Here is a 25,695-nt window from a genome sequence, read left to right on the forward strand (position 1 = left end):
TTAACCTCGTATGATAAGATGAAGCATCTTGTGGTTAAACCCAACTCTCGGGAGAGGGTCTCATTGTTCGTGGGAGACAAGACCGGAATGTTGATGATGATCGTGGTAGAACACAGAACGGAATCCTCGTGGTAAATCTAAGGGTAGATCGAAATCTTCAAACAGAGGTAAAACTTGAACTTCGCAAGAAGAAAGGGCACATTAAATCTGAGTGCTATAAGCTACAAAATAAGATTAAAAGGGAGGCTGCGAATCAAAAGGAAAACAACGAAAAATTCGGTGAAGTGATGTTGTAGAAGACTACAGCGATGGTGAACTTCTAGTTGCTTCATCAATGATTCTAAAGTGGCGAGGAGTGGATACTTGATTCAGTCGCACCTTCCACATGAGTCCCAATCGGGATTGGTTTACAACTTATGAAACGATGTCTGAAGGTGTTGTTTTGATGGGAAATAATGCTTCATGTAAAATCGCGGTGTTGGAACAATTAAAGTTAAGATGTTTGATGGAGTTGTCGAACACTTAGTGACGTGCGGCATGTTCGAATTGAAAAGAAATTTAATTTCGTTGAGTACTCTTGATTCAAAAGGGCAGATACACAGGTGAAAGTGGGGTTTTAAAGATTTCAAAGGGTCCCTTGTTGTGATGAAAGGGCAAAGAAAGATTGCCAAGTTATATGTTTTACTGAGGTTCTCATCATTCTTGGTGATGTAGTGTCGCTTCCTCTTCCTTGTCGATGATGATATTACTAAACTTTGGCATATCGCCTAGGGCATATGAGTGAGAATGGCATGGCGAATTAAGCAAAGAGGACTTCTTAATGGGCAAGGAATTTGCAAACCGAATTTCGTGAGCACCGTGTGTTTTGGGAAGCAAAGAGAGTTCGATTCACTAGAGGAATCCATAACACGAAGGAAGCGTTGGAGTATATCCATTACGATCCGTGGGGGCCGTCCGAGTGCCTTCGAGAGGTGGAGCTAATTATATGCTAACCTTTATTGATGATTTTTCCGAAAAGTTTGGGCGTTCTTCCGAAGCGAAAAGCGATGTGTTTTCTACATTTAAGTCTTGGAAAATTATGATTGAAAAAGAGACGGAAAAGCAGATAAAATACCTCCGCATGCAGACAATGGCTTAGAGTTACATTCGATGAGTTTAATAGATTGTGCAAGTCGAAGGGATCATGAGACACTTGACGTTCGTCATACTCCACAACAAAAGGCGTTGCGAGCGAATGAACGAACGATCATGGAGAAGGTTCGATGTATGTTGTCAAATGCCAACTTACGAAGTCATTTTGGGCGAAGCGACCTCTCTGCATGTTTTTGATCAACCGATCTCCATCCGTTGCCATTGAGAAAAGACTCCACAAGAGGTATGGTCCGGTAATCCCGCTAATTATTACGATTTAAAGATTTTTGGGTGTCCTGCGTATGCTCATGTTGATAATCGAAAATTGGAACCGAGATCCATTAAATCGTTTTCTTGGTTATAAAGCTGGTGTAAAAGGCTATAAGTTATGGTGTCCTGAAAATAGAAAAGTTGTGATTAGCGAGATGTTGTTTTTGATGAAACGCTATGCTACCTAACTTATCTCTTAAAGACTCTTCCAATAAAGAAAACCAAAAGCGGTGGAGCATCGATTAATCTGAATCAACTCCTCAAGCCAAGACAAAATTGAGAATAGAGTTGCTTCTTCACCGCAATACTCTATCGCCAAAAACAGGACAAGAAGAGAAATTAAACCTCCAAAGAAGTATGCCGAGGTTGATCTAGTTGCTTATGCTTTAAATGTGGCTGAAGATATAGATGCGAATCAAGAGCCATTTAATTATTCGAGGCGATTAGTGTGAAGACTCGAAAAAGTGGATGTTTGCTATGCAAGAGGAGATGGAATCACTCCACAAAAAGCAGAACATGGGATCTTGTAAAACTTCCTAAAGGTAAAAAGGCATTCGTTGTAAATGGGTGTTTAAAAAGAAAGAAGGACTCCAGGAGTTGAAGAACCGGATATAAAGCAAGGCTTGTTGCAAAGGGTTACATCAAATTCCGAGTGGACTTCACAGATGTGTTCTCTCCGGTTGTTAAGCATAGTTCGATTCGAGCTTTGCTTGGTATTGTTGCCATGCATGATTTGGAGCTTGAGCGGTTAGATGTAAAACTGCATTTTGCATGGAGAACTTGAGGAAGATATTTACATGCAACAACCGAGGGTTTTATAGTCTCGAAAAAAGAGGACTATGTTTGCTTGTTTGAAAAAGTCCCTTTACGGTTTGAAACAGTCACCAAGACAAGTGGTACAAGAGGTTTGATTCCTTTATGACTTCTCATGATTTCAAAAGAAGTAGTTTTGACAGTTGTGTCTACTTTAAGAAAAAGCGTGATGGTTCTTTTGTGTATCTACTTCTTTATGTTGATGACATGTTGATAGCGACAAAAGATAAAAGAGAGATAAGAAAGGTTAAAGCCCAACTAAGTGAAGAATTTGAGATGAAAGATTTAGGACCAGCAAAGAAGATACTTGGTATGGAGATTCTCGAGATAGAAAAGCAAGTAAATTGTACCTAAGTCGGAAGGGTACATTGAGAAAGTTCTTTGCGGGTTCAATATGCAGAGTGCTAAGCTGTTAGTACTCCTTTAGCGACCATTTCGGACTTTCATCGGCCTTATCTCCTCAATCGATAATGAGATTGAGTACATGTCACATGTTCCATACTCTAGTGCAAGAGGATCTCTCATGTATGCTATGGTTTGTTCACGTCCGGTTTATCATATGCGGTCGGTCAGGTTAGCGATACATGGCGAATCTGGTAAAGAACACCGGAAAGCGATTCGGTGGATTTTAAGATACTTACGAGGCACTACTAATGTTTGCTTACAGTTTGGAAGAACTAAAGATGGAGTTATAGGGTATGTTGATGCTGATTTTCTTGGAGACCTTGATAAAGAAGATCTCTCACGAGTTACGTCTTTACAATCGGAGGTTGTGCAATTAGTTGGAAAGCCACTTTGCAAACTACATCGCTTTGTCTACCAAAGCTGAGTACATGGCGATTCTTGAGGCTTGTAAAGAAGCTATTTGGTTGAAGGGACTATTTAGTGAACTCAATGAAGACCTTCAAATCAGCCGACGATATTTTGTGACAATCAGTGCCATCTTTCTTACAAAAGATCAAATGTTTCATGAGAGAACAAAACACATTGATATTCGGTATCATTTTGTTCGTGATATTATTGCTCGTGGTGATATTGTTGTGAGCAAAATTAGCACTCATGAAAATCTTGCAGATATGATGACTAAGTCACTTCCTATAACCAAGTTTGAGCATTGCTTAGACTTGGTTGGTGTTCATTGTTGAAGTTAAACCCTTAAGGGGTTTTTTGGAAGAGGTGAAGAACTTGTTTATTGAAAGTTCGCGATGAAGAACTTGTTCATTGAGAATTTGTGTCAAGGTGGAGATTGTTAGAATTAAGTGACCCAAATTCTTATTTAAATAAAATACGATGGAAAATAAAATAAAAGTAAAATCCATATAGAACTAGACTTCTTTTATTTTATTTTAGAATAAGGTTTTTAAACCTTATTAAACTCCATCTATTTTATATTGATTAGGATAAGGTGTTTCAATCCTACTAGAATATGGCTTTGCAAGCCTATAAATAGACATAGTCTATTCCTCTTGTATTTGAGTAAAAATTTTTCGACATAGTGAATTTTCTTCTCCTCTACCCGTGGTTTTTTTCCCGAAAGGGTTTCCACGTAAAATTTATGTGTTCTTTATTTTTATTTATTTTATTCTATTTTATTTTTCACAAGCATGTAACAGGTCCCAAACAAGGAAAGAGTTATGAGAATAAACATGCAGATTGAACGGCTCGGTAGGAGATAGGCTGTTAAAACAGTTGCTGCCCAAAAGGTTAAAGTGTTGTATAACCAAAACATCGTGGATACATCTACTAAATTTATCAAATCTTTTTCATTGGTTGAAGCACTTGGTTCGGGTGCAGTGCTTTTTGAATTTAAAGATGTGTGATACTTGAGTTGGTAATTTGAGGAAGTAAAAGTGCTGTCGGGCTTCTTTGGAGGGGCTCAAAGTGGCAGTGTATGTAGCTGTTATAATTAGCACTGTGACTATTAAAAATGTGTTACGCATCTCATATGGGATTCCCTTCTTTACACGACTTGCTATTGTTGCAAATTTTTGAAGAACTGACACCTTTTCTTTTAAAGATTCGATGTGGAATGAAGAGATGGAGGTATTTGGAAGCGAGGAAGCGGAACCACTCAAACCTCCTGCTTTGCTTAGCGTATCAACAATCCTATCCGCTTGCATTTCATTCCATGGGTATTGTGATTGGATATCTAGTGCTGTCAATCCCTCCAAATTTTTGGCATTGATTTGGTCTCGCCGCATGTGTTCCAACAGAACCTTTACCACCTGTTAATTAGAATATTCATACAAGTAACCTTTGAGTATATATATACATAAATAATTTAACTAGCAAAATTAGCATACCTGAGGTCTCTTTCTGATAGCAGCAGCATGTAAAACAGTGTTGCCATCAATGTCCGTTTCTGATAATTTTTAATTTAAGTCTTAACTTAATCGGTGTTAGTATATTATCACTATAGGAAGACATGGGATAAAATATGCTAAGTACGATTAATAAAGATAATTATTAAAATTACTATTTATTCCCTTCTATAATTAATAAAGTTGAGAAAGGGTTAATCCTCGCATGGTAAAAATTGGCTACAATAATGAAGGAAGGAGAAAAACACTAAGGAATATCAATAAGTGGGAGGCAATGGCATACCCTACACATATTATTTACTGTCACTCTGTCAATGGTGATGGATCAATTTGCCTGGTATTTTGTTTTCTAAGCTTTTTCTTTTCTGTATTATTTGGATTTGTAAGTAAAAGGAATACTACTTATTGATCCGACTCACTCAATAATTTGTTATATATTATTAATAATTCATATACTCAATTATGTAGTTTAAATCAATAAAAGTTCTATTATACAAAAAAATTATCTATTTTCTTTTAAGAAAAAAAACACTAAGTGATTATATCAAACCAATCAAACACGTGTAAAGACATTACTCTTAAATTGCAAATTTTCTTATACTGAATTTGGGATCTACAAATAACAAAAAATTTATCTATTATTCTTAATTGTATAGTTAAAATGAATAGAAACTCTATTATTTTTTTAAAAAAACTTATTTACTTAATGTCATTTTAGTAATTAAATGAATATCTATAGGGTATTTTAGTCAATTCAAAATTTTTTCTAACCCGTGCTTTTACATATATTATAAATTTTAAATTTCACAAGATATATTTAAAAAATAGTGAAATATGTAATAATTGTTTAATATGACATGCAAAATTAAAAAAATATAGTCAATACAACAAAGACAGATCAACACAATGAAGGCATTAATTAAGCCCAGCATCAATAGCATATTGTGATACGTTGACAATTAACATTGTTACAACTCAAGCACAATTTCTGGAGTAATTGTAAACATTTAATATGATAAGAAAATTAGCCTTGGATGCTCCAAAGTGGGGAGTAAAAATCGACAAAAGAATCGAGCATTCGCCAAACTAGAAAAGACGACAATAAAATCATCCCTAAAGTCACTTACAAAAGGAAGATTATATGTATAAGGAAGACTAAAAAACATGCTATAAGAGCAAACAAAAACTTTTAAAATTAAAGACTTATTAAACAATAAAAAAACAAACAAAAAAATATAAAACTTAAGACATCACAGGTCCAAATCGACTCGTGAAATCTTTATTATTCTGAAATACTCTAAAAAAAACGGATTAAGTAGCTAACGAAGTGCCACCCACTTTCCTAGAAAAACTATTGTTGGCCAATAGGGTTTTAGCGAACGACAGGTATTGTCATCTGTCCATCACAACTTGTAAAGACAATAAAATACCCACAAAATAGATCTGTAAATTGAAAAGAGAGAAGACATGTTGAGTGAATGAGAAATCTTGTTACTTTTGAATACCATCTAAATTTTTTAGTATAAATATTAAAATTATAACATTTTAGTTATTTAATTTCATCAAGTTATATAATTTGTCAATAGTTTTTTTAAAGATTTATCGTTAAAGAAAGTAAAATAATAAATTTTCATTCAAGATTACTACAGCATGATAGTATGATTTTGTGAAAATTTCATTAAGAAATTTTATTGTTTGTGTACTCAATTTGATAAAAAGGACTAAATCACGTAAAATGTAAAAATTGAGTTCTATTAGCTAAAGGTGTCTAATAGCTATGGAACCTTAAAGTGGAGGTCCTTATGTGATAAATAGCTCATTATTGAGATAGTGGATGATGGTGGCTTGATATTTGGTGCAATTAATAAGTGTTTTTGAGGTTAATTTTGTAATTTAGTTATTAAAGTTAAAATTAATAAAATCAAATCAAATTCTATTCATTCATCTTCAACATCCACCGAATTTGAAGAAGAAAAACAAACTATTTAAGGTTTTTCATTTGGCCATCTTCAATTCTTGTAATTAGGTACGATTTTTGTCTCATTTTTAATGATTTCTATGTTTTTGAGATCGTTGCAGCTTAATCTAGCTAGCCTAAGGACTAATTTGTAAAATTTTTAAAGGTTTAAGGTTTTTCCATTGATGAATGTATGATTATTTTGATATTTGATGATAGAAAATGTATGCTTGTTGTTAGATAAACAACATTTCTAAAGTGATTTTTGGTAAAATTGTCAATTAGGGATTAATTTGAGAAATGTGGAAATTTTATGGTAGAAATGTGAAATAAATGAAAAATATGGGCTTCTATGATAATAAGATAATTTCGGCTAGCATGGGTAGGGACCTAATTGCATGAATTTGTATTTTTATGAGCTAAGGACTAAATTGTAAAGAAATTAAAATACTAGGGGAAAAAGTGTAAAGTTGCCATAATATGTATTTTGGGCTAAATTGAATAGAATGATAATTGAATAAGTTAAATTTTATTGCAATTAGATCAAGAAAAGCGAAGTTCAGATTTAGATCGAGGGAAAAACAAAGTTTTGGACTAGTCGATCCATTTAATCATTTTTGCAATTGAGGTAAGTTCTTATGTTAATAAGCATTAATATAATTGTGTTTTAAATTCTTTATTATTGAATTAATTGTGAATACGACCTTACAGACTTGTTCGACGATGATTCGGCAAATGTGAAATCCCGGTTGAACCTTAGGAATAGATTAGGATACGAATGACATGTCATTAGGGGTTAAGTGATTTGGGTGCTAATCTGTACGTTCTATCGGTGGCTAAGTTATCCAGCATATGTTGCAGATTCTCATTAGCTTGTGTAAGTAGCACTGTGTAGCTACGTCATGATCGTTAGCTTGTGTGAGCAGACCTGTTAATAGCTCAAGAGTGAGCATTATATGTGATATGAGATTGAGATAGCTTCGGCTATGTATTGGCACTTAGGGTGCGAGATTCCCGATTATCCAATTTATTCTAAATGGTTCATTAGGTATATCAAAGATATGAAATGGTGAGAGATAGATACATATCAGTACAGGTATGTACGGAAACTATATGAGCATTGAACCTATGAAAGTTGTGAGTTCATGATTACTTATGTAATTGAATATATGTTAATCTTATGATTTAATGATTTTGTAGTATATTATGTTCATACTACTTGATTTGTGTATGAATGATGAGCTTAACTTATTAACTATATGAGCTTACTAAGCTTTAGAGCTTACTCTGTTTACTTTTCTGTGTTTTATAGTGATATTGAAGCTAGCTCTGATTTGGGAGTCATCAGAGATTTCATCACACTATCAAGCTATCACTTTGTTACTTTTGAATCTATGTATTTGGTTATATGGCATGTATAGGAGTTATGGTCATTTTGGTATATGTTAGTAATGGATTTAGCAATTTGAGTTGGCTTGTAAATGATGAATGGTTTCTTATGTGTATAACCATGTGATTTGGCTTATTTTGCCATGTTTGGTGATGTATAAATATATGTGAAAAAGGCGTTTTGAAATGTTGTGTATAATTTCCCTTTATATGCTTGTTATGAATTGTTATTTCGAGTATCAAATGGTTGAATTTAATATTGGTATGTATGTGGTTTTAGGTAAAATGATATATAATTGAAGGTGACCATATTGATTAATTGAGAATGTAAATTTGGTATAAAATTGAATGGCTTATTATGTTACTTGTGTGTCTTGTGATTGATGGCATTGATATAGCATGAATTGAACTTGGTTTAGATGAGTTTGAATGCCATTTGAAGATGTGGTCATATGAAAAATTGGTTGGTGTAAGTTAATGCAATTTGGATGAGAAAGATGGCTTGGTAAATAGCCTATTTTTGTCCACATGGGCAGAGACACGGGCACGTGTCTTAGCGATGTGTGACACATGGTCAAGTGACACGACCGTGTGTCCCCTGGTGTTTAATTAGAAATCAAGTCAGTATGCTCTACACGGCCAAGTCACACGCCCTAGCACATGGGCGTGTGTGGCCATTTCGTAGGACACACAGGCTAGTCACACAGGAGTGTGGTTGGCCGTGTGACCCAAGTCAGGGAGTTACAAGGGGTCAAACACGGGCTGGGACACGACCATTTGATCCCATTTCAAATGTCCACACAGCCTGTGGCGCAGGCGTGTCTTTAAATTTTCTTTGAATTTTCAATTCTCGACACTAAGATATTAAGTAATCAACTAGGTACCAATTTTAGACGTTACAAGGGTGCTAATCCTTCATCGTCCGTAACCTACTCCCGAATTCATTTCATGGATTTTGTAGACTGAAAATTATTGTTTTAGTAAATCTAACATTTTATTAAAATGAGCAAATTACGAAGTAATCTGATCACGCCTAATAAAAAGGATTGGTGACGATTCCATTTTAATTTTTTTAAAATAAAAAGTTGATTTCTAAAAAATTTCAAGAATTATAAAAAGGATGGATTTTCTTAAGCGGTATTATGTATATTATTTAATTGTTTTTAAACACTGTAAAAATTTTCAAATGTACTTTTCTAGCACACCTTTCGAACTCAACTGAACGATAAACTAATCCTTAATTTTGATTCTAACAAATTAAGTTTTAATATTTATTCTTTGGCTCAATTTAGCCATGAACCTTTAAAACTATAATTTTTTTAATTACGACTCTTATTTATTTCTTTTCTTAAATTCTTCTTCCCTTTTCTCTTTTATTCTTCTTGTTTCTTATTCATCCAAACCTTCTTACCTGTAAAATATTCTTTTAATTATTTGAATGTGATTTTATTGACTAAAGATATAACTTTCCTTCTTGGTTTATTTATTTATTATGTGATTAAAGTTTAGTTTTAACTTGGTATGGTGGCTAAAATTCATTTAGAGATTTATGGTGTGATTTACTGAAATTTTGTGTAAGTGAATTGTCATGTTTATATAACTCATGTGCTTTGATATATTGAAAACATGTGCTCTCAATGTAATTGTTTGGACATCAATATTTTAGATACATAATTTATGTATGGCACGCATCACTCACAATAGTGAAATAATAGTTTGATAAAAAGAGAAAATAATATTCTTTTACTGGCATTATATGAATTATGAAAAGTGAAATGCGATCATGGGTCTTTTTTGGGGGACAAATGATTTTATCAGTATTAGAAGGTGTAATAATAATTTTAATTGTGGAAGATATAATGGTGATGAGATAAAAATAGATCAAATTATGTTAATGGATTTAATATAAAGAGATCATTGATATCTATAAGGGTGACATGTATGATAGGTCATTGGACAAAAACTTAATTTAGTAGCTTTCGTGATGATATATAATAGAGATTTCACTCATGGTACTTTTAGTGGATTGACTTTATTACTAAATAATTCTGTAATTAATAGACGAAGAGTTGAAACTTCGAACTCTTAATGTAATCTAGTTAATAATTAAAACTATGCAATTTAATTTAAATCGTATAATTAATTTATAATAAGTAGTATCTAATTTAGTTAATTATTTTGTAGGTTAAAATGTATGGCAAATTATCTCTAATCAAATTTTTTATATTATTTAATTAATTATATTTTTAAAATTAAATTTACGTCCTAAAATTGAAATATTATTATTGCTGCATAATATTTATTTTTTTAAAACTTAAATCATGTATAGATGTTTGGTAAGCCATAGGTGACTATATTTTATTGGAACTCGCTAGCATCCTGTAAGCACATTAAAAGGATATACACTGGACACAAATTTTAAAGTTGTTTCATATCCAAGACGAATATCAAACCCTTGACTACTAATTAAGATAAGAGAAATCATTGTCATCTTATCTAATCCCGTGGTTCATATGATTTTTTTTAATCCCATAAAAAATTAAAAACTCTATTCCCGAATATATTAAATATTCATAAAAGAGAACATGCATAATAAATAAGCATAATACAAATAGATTGGAAATGGAATCCAAAGTCTGCAAAGATTAAGTGTTACAAAGTTAACACTGTTTGAAGCAAAATCTACATAGATAAAGAAAAAACCAACAACCCAAGGGGATAAGATACCATGCCATTTCCGGTATCCCAAATGTAAATGCTCCAGCAAAGACGTCTTCCATAATATAGTATGAACAATATCCTATAACTATAATGGTTCCCTCCCAGAAATCATACTTAACGAAAAGAAATAACCAGCATCCGATTGCAAATCTTAAAACTAGTGGGTCTACCTCAGTAGGAATTACCTCACTATACTTAAAACGTGAAGGATATAAGAAACTGTTGGAACTTGAAACAAAGCAGCAAGCAAAAAACCAAGAAGCTTGTGCAGCAAGCCTCATGGCTTGTGGAAGAAACAAAAGCAGAATAGCTAAGAAAACAAGAACAGAAAACGAGAACAAGAGAATGGAGCATAAAAATTGAATGAAATTCAATGATTTTCCACTGAAGAAAAACTTTGGCTTGTAGCCATTACATATATCAGTCATTGACTGAGCAAAACAAATCAAATACATCACCTAATGTGTACCTAATACCACTAAACACATTGAAACTTGAAAATTTACTTGTGCAACAAAACAAAGCTGATTTTTCAGCTCAATCACCACCTAATTACATCAATCATAAAACAAACATAGTTCCAAATGAACTAGAATGCATTACATTAACAAAATGCAAGTAAACAAAACAGTAACAAGACTTTCAGCTGCTGCATGCTTGACTTGATCTCCTTGGTCTGCTGTTGGCTGCTTCTGGTGTCACATGCTGGCCAACTTCAACACTCCTCCTTGGCTAGCATGTTACATACTTCCATTTGTGTTCTCAAATGAAGAAATCGTGTTATATCAAGAGGTTTAGTCAGAATATCAGCAAGTTGCTCCTCTGAACTGCAATGAATCAGTTTCACCTCATGTGCTTGCTCCATTTCCCTTACCACATGAAGCTTGATGTTGAAGTGCTTGGTCCTTCCATGAAAAACTGGATTCTTTGTAATTGCAATAGCAGATTGGTTGTCACTGTAAATCTCTGTTGCTCCCTCCTGGTATAAGTTTAAATCAGTTAAGATTTTTCTTAGCCATATGGCTTGATTCACTGCCCCAGCAGCTGCTACATATTCTGCTTTAGCAGTTGACTGTGCAACCACATTTTGCTTCTTTGAACTCCAACAAAAAATGGCTGAACCAAGGGTAAAGACATACCCTGAAGTACTCTTCATGTCATCTTTTGATCCAGCCCAGTCACTGTCAGTATAACCAACAAGCCTTAACCTTTTTGCCTTACAAAATTGCATGCCATAGCTCAGGGTCCCTTTAATGTACCGAGCACTCTTTTTGCTGCACGAAAATGATCCTCATTGCAGTAATGCATAAACCTTGACAGTAAACTCACTGCAAATATTATATCAGGTCCAGTGGCTGTTAAATACAACAGGCATCCAACAAGACTTCTATAGGTTGTCTCACAAACCTCCTTTGAGTTGCTTTGACTTGTCAATTTTTCTCCAACAGCAACTGGAGTACTTGTTGCTTTACAATTCTGCATTGAGAATTTGTCTAGAATCTTTATAGCAAAAGTTCTTTGACTAAGAAAGAATCCTGCTTGTGATTGTGTTACTTCCATGCCTAGAAAGTAAGTCATTCTGCCAAGATCAGACATCTCAAACATTTGATGCACTTTGGTTTTGAAATCAGCAAGTATTGCTTGATCTCCTCCTGTAACCAATAGATCATCAACATATACAGACACAATAAGCTGTGTTTCTCCATTTTCCTTTTTGACATACAAAGTAGGCTCACTGAGGCTTCTTTCAAATCCTAGGCCAATCAAATAGCTATCAATCCTGCTATACCAAGCCCTAAGTGCTTGTTTTAAGCCATACAAGGCCTTCTTCAGCCTGTAGACCATGTCTTCCTTGTGTGGCACTTTGAAGCCTTCTGGTTGCTCCACATATATTTCTTCTTCTAGGAAGCCATTGAGAAAAGCTGATTTTACATCGAGCTGGTGGATTTTCCACTCCAACTGAGCAGCTAAGGCCACTAGCAGCCTGATGGTGTCTAGTCTGGCCACTGGTGCAAAAGTTTCCAGGTAGTTTAGCCCATATTTTTGACTAAAGCCCTTCACAAGTAGCCTGACCTTTAACTTGTTCAGACTTCCATCTGCATTTTGCTTTGCTCGATAAACCCATTTTACCCCAATGACCTTCCTGTTGATTGTTCTTGCAACCAATTCCCATGTCTGGTTCTTCTCAATCACGGCAATTTCATCAACCATGGCCTGTTTCCAACCTTGGTGTGTCTCAGCCTCTTCAAAACTACTTGGTTCAATTGTGGCCATATGTGCCCTCTCATAAATTTCAGCCAAAGTCCTTGTACCCCTAACTGGTTCATCATCAATGTCCATTTCTGAACCATTTTGTTCTGGCTCGGTCTAATCTGCTACAAGTTCTTCAGTAATAGCCTCAGGTTCATTTCTTTCCCAATTCCAACAAGCCTTTTCATCAAACACTACATCCCTGCTTACTTGGACTTTGTTGGTGGAAGGATCCAAAATCCTATAGTCTTTTTTAAGTGAGCTATAGCCTACTAGAATACCTGCTTGAGCTCTTTTATCTAGTTTGCTTCTTTTTACAGCTAGTACTTGTGCATAACACAAACAGCCAAAGACTTTCAAGTGAGCCAGTGATGGCTTGAATCCAAACCACCCTTCAAATGGATTTTTTTGGTCTAAAGCCTTGGTTGGGAGCCTGTTTTGAAGGTAGACAGCAGTGTTAACTGCTTCAGCCCACATTGTCTTAGGCAGATTCTTCTGAAATAGTAGACACCTAGCCATATCCATGAGACTTCTATTTTTTCTTTCACTCACCCCATTTTGTTGAGGTGTGTAAATATTGGTAAGCTGATGTTTGATGCCAGCATTATTACAGAGGGCTTGGAATGGCGCTGAAGTATACTCAGTCCCATTATTTGACCTAATGGTCTTTATCTTGCAGCCTGTTTCTGTTTCCACTGCAACTTTAAACTTCATAAACACTTGAGCAACCTCAGACTTATGCTTCAAAAAATAAACCTAGCAATATCTGGTATAGACATCAATGAAGAGAATAAAGTACCTGTTGCCACTAAGTGATTCAGTCCTCATGGGGCCACAAACATCACTGTGCACTAATTCCAGCTTGCTTGATGCTCTCCAGGTGGTATTTGCAGGAAATGGAAGCCTAGCTTGCTTTCCCATCTGACAAACTTCACATACATCTTCAATATGAACTGTTTTGGTGAAGTTTTCAACCATCTCCTTGCTGACCATCCGAGCCATAAACTTGAAGTTGGCATGACCAAGTCTTTGATGCCAAAGCTTGGTGTCTTCTGTTGAAGCAGCATGGGCTGAGTGTGAGTCACCTGACCAGTTGACTTCAAAGCATTTTTCACTCATGGTGACTCTCATGAAGCTTGATCCATTTGGATCAGTGATTTTGCGCTCTTGGCCTTTGAACACAACTGAGTACCCTTTCTCTAGTAGTTGAGAGATACTAAGAAGGTTCCTATCAATCTCAGGTACTAACAGGACATTTTTGATGATTTTGTCACCTGTGGTTGTGCATATTAGCACATCTCCCTTGCCTTCAGCCTTGATGAGCTGACCATTTCCAATTTTTACCTTAGTTTTGCAAGATCTGTCCAAGGTTTTAAAAATGGTTGCATCTGGTGACATGTGGTTTGTGCAGCCACTGTCCAGCAACCACCCTTTTGAGCCTTTGCTTTGACTAGCTAGACATGACACAGCAAAGACCTGCTCTTCATGGTCACTGTTGTCTTCAGCCACTCGAGTTTCTTCACCCTTGCTTTGTGGTTGATTTTGGGCAGGTCTGCCTTTTTCTTTACAGACCCTTTCAACATGGCCCTTCTTCTTGCAGTGTTGACACACAGCATCTGGCCTGAACCAGCATCTGGCCTCTGGATGGCCAAGTCTTTTACAAAATCTGCAGAGTCGATCTCCTCCTCTTGCAGCATCAGGCTTAGGCCTGTTTCTCCAGTTTTTCTTGCCCTTATAGGCAGAGGTGCTTGAGGTTGCTTTGGCCTTGGCTTGAAAAGCTCCCTCCTGGTGCTCCTCCATTCTACTGGCTCTCCTTTGTTCCTGAGCATAAAGAGCATTAATAAGCTCAGTTAGGGAGATGGTTGCCAGGTCTCTCGAATCCTCTAAGGATGAGATCTTTGCCTCATATCTTTCAGGCAGTGTTGAGAGCACCTTTTCCACAATTCTTGCCTCACTGAACTGTTCTCCTAGCAATCTTATGCTGTTGACCACAGCCATTATCCTGTCTGAGTATTGCTTCACAGTCTCTTCTTCCTTCATCTTGAGATTTTCAAAGTCTCTTCTCAAGTTTAGTAACTGCTGCTGCCTAGTTCTTTCAGTGCCTTGGAACTCCTCCTTGAGCTTGTCCCAGGCTTGCTTGGGAGTTTCACAAGCCATGATTCTTGTGAAAATAACATCAGAGACACAGTTCTGAATGCATGACATGGCCTTGTGCCTTTTGGTTCTCTCATCTACATGTTGCCTGATTTGGGCTACAGTGGGGTTGGCTCTAAGTGGAGCAGGCTCAGTATCTGTGTTCACCACTTCCCATAGATCAAAGGCCTGTAGGTAAGTTCTCATTTTGACAATCCAAATGTGAAATCCTTCACCATTAAAAACTGGTGGTGCTGCAGGAGAAAAGCCTGATGAAGCCATTTTGTTTGATGTTCGAGTACAAGAGATCCTCTAAGAATATGGCTCTAGATACCAATTGTTGGAACTTGAAACAAAGCAGCAAGCAAAAAACCAATAAGCTTGTGCAGCAAGCCTCGTGGCTTGTGGAAGAAACAAAAGCAGAATAGCTAAGAAAACAAGAACAGAAAACGAGAACAAGAGAATGGAGCATAAAAATTGAATGAAATTCAATGATTTTCAATTGAAGAAAAACTTTGGCTTGTAGCCATTACATATATCAGTCATTGACTGAGCAAAACAAATCAAATACATCACCTAATGTGTACCTAATACCACTAAACACATTGAAACTTGAAAATTTACTTGTGCAACAAAACAAAGCTGATTTTTCAGCTCAATCACCACCTAATTACATCAATCATAAAACAAACATAGTTCCAAATGAACTAGAATGCATTACATTAACAAAATGCAAGTAAACAAAACAGTAACAAGACTTTCAGCTGCTGCATGCTTGACTTGATCTCTGGCCAACTTCAACAGAAACATGCCAAAATTGCAACACTTTGTTTTGACACCCTATCACCATAAAACATGACCAATGTTAAAACAAAAAACAATAGCGTGAATACTTGCATAACTTTATATGCAAATTCAGTTGGGGTTATGAAAGATATTGATTGGTCAAAGTATATTGCGAAGAAAGCAAGTAGTACTTGAATTGTTTTCTTGAAACCGTGGGGAAGAGGTTTAAGCAGGGCTAGTGTTAGGAAAAAGGTTACCATGAACACAACATAGGTTGGAATATAGAAAAGAAGAAAAAAAGGTTGATCAAGTACTGATGTCCCTAGAACTTTTGATCTCTTACTCCATTCGGTGTTGTCGCCCTGCCAAACACCACCAGGTGGGCTAAGAGTGGCTTGGTAGGTTCCAGTTAGAAGCAGCCCTAAAACTACTAGTAAGGCATTGCGGTCATCGCTTGATATGTTATCCAAATCGTCAAAAATTATTGATGATACTTTTTCGACATACTTGGCGATTTGTTTCTCCCACTTAGATTTAATGTTTGAAACTCCTGGAATAAAGCGACCACGCAGAATTCTGATGCTTTCTCTGTTATTATGTTGTTCTGCAACACCCAGTGCTGTTAAATCGGATTGATTGGTGGCATGCTTATCAGCCTTGCTACTTAATAGTAGTTTAAGCATCTGTTTAATTGATAGTTTAAGATATTAAAAAAAAAACTACAATCAGCTAATCATGGCTGTGGAGTACAAAAGAATCTATTTAATATTAATTATTAAAGTGAATGAGTCAAACCTGGGTTTGATTATTTCTAGCAGCTATGTGTAATGCAGTGTTGCCATCTTCGTCCTTTCTATTTACCTCTTCCCGATAATAGTCCTTCTTAAGCATTCGAATTAAAATCTGAAGAACATCCAACCTTTTGTTTTCCGCTGCAATATGCAAAGCACTGCGATTCTCAGTTGTAACATCTCGGATACAATCAGGACAAGCCTTCAAAAATGTTTCCAGCAGACTGTCATGGTTCCCAACTTTACAAATGTAGTGCAACGGAGTCTCACCATTCTTCTCTGTGACACGAACAAAATCTTTATCCATTTGTAGGAAACGAAGCACCATCTCTTTATGCCCCTTTTCCAATGAAAGGTGAATGGGGCTCACACCTTGTTGGCTTAGCTTCCTAGCAAATGACGGCTTCAGCTTCATCATCTCCATTGCGAACCCGATGCAACCTTCATCTGCAGCTACAAGTAAAGGAGTCTCGATAAACTCCACTTCATCGAAGCGCCTCAAAACATTTCCATCTCTTTGAATCAATCTATACAATTCACTGACATCTCCCCTACGAGAAATTGTTCTGAAACTTTGGTCCATGTTTGAAACAAGGAACAATTTCACAATAGGAGACAAAATTTGAAAGGGTTAAAGGGCACTTAGAGGAATTAATTTTACATCCCTTGTGTGAGGAAGAAAGAGGAGAATGGTTTCCTTTATAAAAGAAATGTATTGTTTTTTTCAGTCCCGTCGAAAGTTGCTTATCTTCATGTTGAAGCTACGGTCACTTTTAGTGTAAAAGGTGGGAGAGGTTTCCACTTTCAAAGGTGCTTATCTTCGTTTAGCAGCAGTGGTTCGGTTTTAGCGTGGAACGTGGAAGAGGCTTCGATCAAACCATTCTTCCTATTTTGCATTTCTTTCATCCTATATCCGTTTTTAATTTGACGCCACTATTCGAAACTCCATAACTCTTTAATTAGAAGATAATATATATGTAAACATGTTCGAATTTTATTCTCTTAAACAACAATGTTAATTGAGTTAAAACTTAATTAATAATATTTATTCTTTTGAGTTTCACCCTCTTATATGCAGTAATAATCAAATTTTTAATAGGTTGTAAAAATAACATAATATTGTATTTTATGAAATATGCAGTAATATTCTCATAAAAAAAAAGACGAAATCTCAAGTATCTGGGTGCAAAAAAATAAAAGCAGCGGCCTAATTACTTTTCTTTTTAAAAAATTTGAGGGTCTTTTTAATACATTTTGAAAGTTTAAGTGTTAAATTGAGTATAAAAAAAAAAGAGGGGCTTAATTACTTATTTTGAAAATTATTTGAGAGCTTTTACACCCTTAAGCAAAAAAAATTAATTTTAATATCTTCTAATTTTTTAAACTTTTTAATAGTTAAAGGAAAAATAAAATGAATAAGGGTCAAATTGACAAATGTGGTAAAGGTTGAGGGGCTAATTTGTTATTTTACCTAGTTATTTAATAGAATTAAGAGAAAAATTAACAGAGTATTGAAAATGAGAAAATCAAGAAGTACAAAGACCAATTTTGAGCAAAGTGACTAAATCTGCACATATCGAGAAGCCCAGGGACTATTCTTAGAATTTAACCTAAAATATAAAAAGATAAATACATTGGTTTATTTTCAAGAGCTCAAAAAGCAATTGGTCTCGGTGATTATGCAAAGCAATGTGCATTGGGGTAAAACCATCTGGATTCAGCTTTGTGGCAAATGATGGCTTTAAATTCATCATCTCCACCGCAAAATCAACTTGTCCCGCGGCTGCAGCCATATACAGAGGAGTGTCAATGAACGGAACCTCATCGATCTGCTCCAAAAGGTATGGATCTTGCCGGAAAAGCTCGTTCAGATCATCGATATTTCATGAGTGAGCAACTTGCGTCCAATCCATTAAAGTCAAAATCTGCAAGAACAGTAGTCTACATGTATCGACAGATAATTACTTAAGGGACTCGTATATCACTTGCCACTCAAGAACATGCTAATCGTGTATACAAGAAAAATGTAGAAACAAGTCTGATTAGATTCCAATGCTAGGCTAAAGAAAAAAGATTATACAATCGGCATAATTTAACTTTATTTTAATTTTTAGACTTTATTCGATTGAATTGGATAAACTTTATTCTATTCTTTTGGATATTTAATTAGACAAGGCTTTATTCCATTTGTTGGAGTACATGATTTGAGTTGGAGACTGTTTGGAACTGCGTTCTTGATCATGCTAGACCGAACTCGAGATAGATTTGATCCAACTTTTTTTCTAAAGAAACTAAAACATCGATGCTTGGAAGATGATATGTTGTTAACCCATTTGCTGCCCAAAAGGTTAAAGTGTTGTATAACCAAAACATCGATGACACATGGATTAAATCCGCCCAATCGTCGTGTTCGAAAATGTCCATTTCAGAGGATTTGGTACGGGTGATGTATTGCTATTGGTTTTCTGCAAGAACGTGTGGAAATTGACAGGTAGACTACTTAAAAAGACTTGGTATTTCAGGGATGATTTGTTTTCAACCTTCTTTGGAGGGTTTAAAGAGGCATCATGTAGCTGTTATAATTAACACTAATGCTATTAGAAATGTGTTACGCATCTCATGGGGCATACCCTTTTTTCCTCGAGCTGCCATTGTTGCAAATTTCTTAAAACAAGACATCTTAGGGCTGAATGATTTGATATTGATTGAAGAGTTGGGTCTGTAGGGAGCAAGGAGCCACGCAAACCTCCTGCTTTACTTAGCATATGCATGATCTCTCTATTATCCACTTGCCTTTCATTCCTTGGCCAGTCAGTTTGGATATCAAGAGCAGTCATTCACTCTAAATTTTTGGCATTGATATGGTCTCCACACAAGTGTTCCAACAGTACTTTTACCACCTGTTAATTAGAAAATTCATGTAAACAACAGTTCTATTGTATACATAAATCAATCAATCATCGATACAAAGTCTCTATACCATATCAAAAAAATTATTTTATCCCTCCCTCCCTTTGACACGAGTAAGGCCTTTGTCTACCTTGAGGAGTCGAAGTACTGCTTGGGTCTTGTTATTTTGCAAAGGTAAGTGCATGGGCTAAACCCAGCTTGGTTTAGCTTTCTTGCAAATGATGGCTTTAAGTTGATCATCTCCATCATGAAATCTTCATGCAATGGGGTGTTGAGAAAAGGGACATGATCAATACGTTCTAACACGTATGAATCTTTTTGAATTAACTCATACAAGGCGTTAATATTCACTGTGTTTGCAGCCTCTATCATACTGCAAACCATAATGCAGCAAGTTTTCAAGTTACTGAAAACTGATATGAAATTTGCAAGAGAAGACCAGAGAAGTTTAAAGAATAATATAGAAAAGGTTGAAATGTAAAATCAAAGGTCAGATCCGAGTGGAAGGACAAGTTCATGCTTTATCTTCATGGCTGCACATGGTCAGAATTATTAAAAAGATCAAATAAAATGAAGTACGAAGGAAAAAATTAATAAAAATAATAAAAAATTAGAAAAGAGATTAATGATTATTTTAATTTAACGAAAAGATTATATCAGAGATATATAAAAAGGAATTTTATGACGTGAAATTTTTGGCATTTCAAATGTCACATGACCCTTAGTCTTTAAACAGTACAGTCGGATGAGATTTTATGTTAAAATTTGATTAATTCAAGTAATGGCAATTAGTGTGCAAAGAAGAACCAAAATCATCCGATAAAAATGTCAGAAAAAGCAACATTCCTTTGGATTAAGTACATAAAGATTCTTGGCAAAGGCGGCGTATCAATTCATGAACCAGATTTTTCACATTTGACCAACGTATTTAGGTTACCTAAATATGATAGTTACAACTCAAAAAAAAAAAAAAAAAGTGAGAAAACGTCTTTTCTAAATTTTTCATTTTGACATTGCAATGTTTTCTTTGTATATTTTAAAGTAAGAAAGAATTCAATATAATTATTTTGTAATAGTTTAAAAATTATTAATAGTTTTAGAGAAATTTAATTAAATAACATGATATTAATCTAAAATACGATACTTAATTGGATTTATGCTAACTAAATTTTTACTATATTCACGAATGTAGAATTAATTTAAATTAACCATAATATAAATGGTGTTAACTACTCTTCCTATTTAGTAGGGTTTGGAGGTATGTTATGGAATATTAAAGAATCAACTTATAAATAAAGTTATTTTCTTATTAAAATTTTTAAAATTAAAACTAAATTGATAAATTTTATGGCTAAATTGATTGAAATTTTTAAAATTTTAAATGAAACTAAAAATTTTATAAAGAGTAACTCAAATATTTAATTTTAAAAGATTAAGTGATTAAATCGAAAAATTTAATAGTTGAGTGACCAGAATGAGATAATTATGGTAAATGGTTATTTGGTTCCTTAAGAAACCTTGGTGTAACGTTACCTCTGCTGATTGAGTTGTGGGCGTTTTTGATGGACTCTCACTCTTCTGGAATTAGGGTTATCAGTGCATTGCTCTTGAGATTGACTATTTACAGGTCGCTTGTAAGGTGAGTAGCACAGATGATGAGGATAATAACATTACTCTAGTCCATAGTATGAAGGAATTTTGTGGTCGTGATCGGGAGATCCGAATTTAGCATATTTACAGAGAAGGAAATCTTGTTTTAGATTTCTTGGCCCATATGGGGTCTGGTTGTTTGATCTAAGTTTATTACGAGAGCCACCTGATAATGCTCTCTCAACTTCAACTATACTATGTGATGATATTGCTGGTTCTTTGCCCCAGCGGCTGTGCTCGTCTGTGGGTAATTAGTTGTCAAGGTTTTTGCCTCTTTTATTAAAAGAAGAAGAAGAAGAAGCTTGTCACGATGCATCAACCTTAGCTAGTAAAAAACTTCAATCCAATGTAATCTTAACCAGACAAAAGCTGCAATACTCTAGTCAAACATAACCTTAGCTAGATGAAAACTCAACTGCTACCTCCAATTCACCATTTTAACCCAATAGAATTTACAATTGGATAAAGCAACACAACAATCACCAAAATTTCTGTTCTTTTCAATTTGAGCCAACTCTGCAATCACTTTTTGCTCATGGTCATCAACCTATAAACCCAAGAGCATTATTAACTTCTAAATCCAAAACACTTACATCAGCATCCAACCCTACAATGATGGTCTTATTGACTCAATTAAACAAGTTTTCTTTGTTAATATATAACGAGAAACTAAGCTTGGCGTTCAAAGAAGCAGGATGTTTACTGCTGGGTTTTAGGCATTGTTTTTGGGTTTGCTGATCATTATTATTACAACGAATAGATGAACAATTAATCCTTTTCCACATAAGAAATACATTCCCACTTGATTACTATCACAATGAAGAACAATATAATAACAGCAACTCCATTTATGGTCCTCATTTAACTATTAACTAGCCACAAAAAATTGATGAATTCAGGTGTGCTTCCACATTTAATTTTGTTTTTGATTATTTGATATGGTAGATCCTGATTTATTAAATTTTGTAAAAGAATTTTACAAATTTAACAGGAAAATTACGAACCCGAACATAAACCGTAAAACGGACATGAATAATATAAAAATATTACAAGAATTTTGAAATAGAAAATTAAATTAAAAATTTTAATATTATTTTATCTTTCATAATTATTTTTATTTAAATTTTATTTATAACAACATTTTATTTAGAGTTTAATTAGGATTAAGTTTATATTTACTTTTACTAAATAAATATTAGACTGATTGAAAAACGTCTACATGCAAAAACATTTGTGTATAAAAAGAAAAAAAATGCTCCAACCTCTCTCAATTTCTTCAGGTTGTTAGTAAAATGACCAAGAAAGAATGCTCAGAGAAGAGTAAATGACAGAATAGATAATGCACTATTTTTTTCTTAATGAAAAAGAACAGAGTACATGGTTTAAATAATGCTAGTGGTAATTAAAAAAAGCTAAAAATTAGGAACATTAACCCATGATCAGGTTTGGTACCAAATAAAACTAACAACTAAACAACCAAATCAGAATAAGATTTTCCTAATACCTACTAATTGATAAAGATAAAAACATATACTAATTATAGCAGCAAATAACATCTTGAATCATTATTTTTTTAACACTTCCCCCTTGATTCAAAATCACATACTCCAAGCTGTGATCTGAAAAAAAATGATGCTTGACCTAAGTAAGAGGCTTTGTAAATACATCAGCCATCTATTCATTTGTGCTGCAAAATTTCAGTACTATCTGTTGATCACCTACAAGTTTCCGAATAAAATGATGATGCACATCAATGTGCTTAGTCCTTCCATGAAAAGCGGGATTCTTTGTTATTGAAATTGTGGATCAGTTGTCACAAAAGATTTCAGTTGCTTCTTTTGCTCAAGACTAAAATCACTAAGAAGTTTTCTTAGCCATAAAACTTGTCGTGCCGCTGCTATTGCTGCTACATATTCTGCTTCAGATGATGATAAAGCTATTGTTTCTTGCTTCTTTGAACTCCATGTTACTGCTCCAGAACCAAAGCTAAAAACATTGCCAGAATTGCTTTTTCGATCATCTAAACAACCTGCCCAATCACTGTCAGTGAAACCAACTAATTTGAAATTTGATACTTTGCAGTACCAAATACCAAAATTCACAGTTCCTACAACATAACGAAGGATTCTTTTTGCTGCTCCAAAGTGTTGTTTTGTAGGACTTTGCATAAACCTGGACACAACACTAACACAAAAAGCAATATCGGGCTTGGTGTGTGTAATTCAAACCACCAGTTAAACTTCTGAACAATGTTGAATTAACTTTGTCAGTCTCATCTTCATGCTGCAACTTTCCATTGATGTTCATTGGTGTGGATGCTACCTCACAATCCACCATGCCAAACTTTAAAAGATCTGCAGCATATTTCTTTTGGCATACAAAAATTCCATCATCACCCTGCATAACTTGAAGTCCCAGAAAATATTTCAACATGTCCAAATCTGTCATCTCAAATTTTTTCCCCATACATGACTTAAAATCATCAATTAACAACTTTGAGAAACACAGATAAATCATATCATCGACATAAAGACAGACCAACAAAAAAATCTCCATTACCTCTCTTCTTCAAATAAAGAGTTGGTTCATTTTCGCTTCTAGTGAACCCATTGTTCTGAAAGAATGAATCAATCTTGTTGTATCAGGCACGTGGAGCTTGCTTTAACCCGTAAAGAGATTTTTTTAATCTGTCAACATTATTTTCATCGCCACAGACTACAAAACCTGGTGGTTGTGACACATAAACCTCCTCCACAAGATCACCATTCAAAAAGGCAGGTTTTACATCAAATTGATACACAGATAATTGCAATTGAGTTGCCAATGCTAAAACAACTCTTATAGTTTCAAAACGAGCAACAGGAGAATATGTTTCTTCGAAATCAATACCTTATTGTTGTGAGTAACCTTTTACCACAAGCCGAGCTTTATGCTTTTGGATGCTTCATCGACATTATACTTTGTTCAGAATACCCACTTTAGTCCTAAAACATTCTTGCCTTTGGGAACATCAACCAACTCTCATGTTGAATTTTTTTTAATGGCATGCATCTCCTCCTTCATAGCAATCTGCCATTCAAGTTGTTTTGCAGCTTCTTCAAAAGAAGTTGGGTTAGTGACCAACAAGGCGAAGTTACATGACACATTAATTTCTCTAAGAGACCTGAACCTTCTTAGTGGTGTTTCGCTTTCGCTACTTTTGTTGGAGGCATGGGTTGCTATAGAATTAGAACTAGAACTTGTAGTAGCATTAAGAGAGGAAGGAGCTAAATTTGCAGGTGATGAAGGAACTGAATTTGCAAGCTATTCAACTTCAAAATCTACTGGTTCTGGAATTTCATTCATCATGCCTCCCTTGTCACAATTTAGATTTACATCCATCTCTTCATTAAATACAACATCCCTGCTAATTATCACTTTGCCACTGATGCGGTCGTTGAGAGCACCAAAAATATCCTATTCCCTGTAAAATAGTAAAAATAACAGTAAAGAGGAAGTAAGGTCGAATCCTCAAGGACCGAATTGTACGAATTCTTGTTTCTTGAAATCTTGGACAATTTCTTGGCCAAGAAAACCTGCGTTCCTGAAAAATAAAAAATAAAATTAAGAATCTAGAAAAATAAAAAAATAATTTAAAGTGAATTGAAATTGCGAAATTAAATAAATTGTAGAAATTAAAATGAGGAAAAAATAGAGTTGGGAAAAGAGAAAGCTTCTTATGTGGTGAGATTTCAGCCTCCGGTTGTCTCGTTCCACATTGGGTTCAATCCTTAGCTTTTAAGTAACCCTTCTCGAGTAGGATAAGTCAGTTATAGTGGAAGAGGACGCCTACGACCACCAGCTCCAAGGATTTAGACTTAAAATTTGGCGGAGCCTGACTCTAGCCAATAATTACTTTTGTAGGACTATCTTCTGCTAGATCATCACTTCCCAATGACGAATACCACGTTGTTTTGTCTCTTGGATTCACCAACCTCTGATGCAGAAAGCCAACGAACCGACTGTGCAATCTTCCCAAAACGTACAAAGCGGCCGTTCCTTGCACAAGTTGAAAAGATCACCTATTAAGGGACATGGACGGAAGCGTCAGCCCCATAATACGGAGAAGTGATGAATACCTTGTTGAGAAGGCTAAGCGCGGGTTCTAAGTCTCATGAACCTTTTTGGGGAATTTTGATAACCTTCGGCTAGATTGGTTTAGTGGCTCATGATTTTTGGGGAAGAAATAAATAAAATAGATATGAGATTTTTATTGAAGAAAATATGGAGAGAACAAAAAGACAGAGTTTTTGGGAGATGGAGTGTTTACAGGAAAAAGAGATGTCAAATATATGTCACCCCATCCCCTATTTATAGTACTAGAAAACCTAGTCTATTCCTAATGAAATTCTAAAAGATAAATACAAATAAATAAAGATAATTAAAGATAAATAAAGATAAATGAAAATAAATCCTAAAATTAAATCTTAATAAAAATCCTTAATAATTATCCTAATATAATTGAAATTAAAATAGAGTCTTATTCTATAAAATCTCTTCTTTTGCATTTTAGTCCTTGGGTCTTCCATGTTTG

At 34.8% G+C, this 25,695-nt stretch overlaps 1 protein-coding gene across 3 annotated transcripts; it reads right to left on the reverse strand.

Moving 5' to 3' along the window:
- Nucleotides 1–15,462: 15,462 nt before the first annotated feature.
- Nucleotides 15,463–17,501, reverse strand: LOC108488801 (ankyrin repeat-containing protein BDA1-like). 3 transcript variants are annotated; one of them, XM_053020581.1, is made up of 4 exons: nt 16,833–17,501; nt 16,567–16,703; nt 16,279–16,454; nt 15,463–15,825 (listed from the first exon to the last, which is right to left on the reverse strand). In XM_053020581.1, the coding sequence occupies exons 1-4, from the start codon at nt 17,143–17,145 to the stop codon at nt 15,783–15,785; spliced, it is 669 nt and encodes a 222-aa protein (XP_052876541.1). In that variant the 5' UTR covers nt 17,146–17,501; the 3' UTR covers nt 15,463–15,782. The 3 variants fall into 3 exon arrangements, with proteins under 3 accessions (XP_052876541.1, XP_052876539.1, XP_052876540.1); XM_053020579.1 differs by having other exon boundaries at nt 16,567–17,488; XM_053020580.1 differs by lacking the exon at nt 16,279–16,454 and having other exon boundaries at nt 16,567–17,482.
- Between the last annotated feature and the right edge of the window lie 8,194 nt (nt 17,502–25,695).

The sequence above is a fragment of the Gossypium arboreum genome, chromosome 10, assembly GCF_025698485.1.
Source record: "Gossypium arboreum isolate Shixiya-1 chromosome 10, ASM2569848v2, whole genome shotgun sequence".
NCBI classification, from domain to species: domain Eukaryota; kingdom Viridiplantae; phylum Streptophyta; class Magnoliopsida; order Malvales; family Malvaceae; genus Gossypium; species Gossypium arboreum.

Coding starts and splice junctions, on each gene's coding strand:
- LOC108488801 (XM_053020579.1), bottom strand. CDS start 17,145: ATGGACCAAAGTTTCAGAACAATTTCTCGTAGGGGAGATGTCAGTGAA. Junction 16,455..16,566: donor CTAGAAATAATCAAACCCAG/GTTTGACTCATT, acceptor TCAATTAAACAG/ATGCTTAAACTACTATTAAG. Junction 15,826..16,278: donor TGGGAGAAACAAATCGCCAA/GTATGTCGAAAA, acceptor TTATGGTGATAG/GGTGTCAAAACAAAGTGTTG.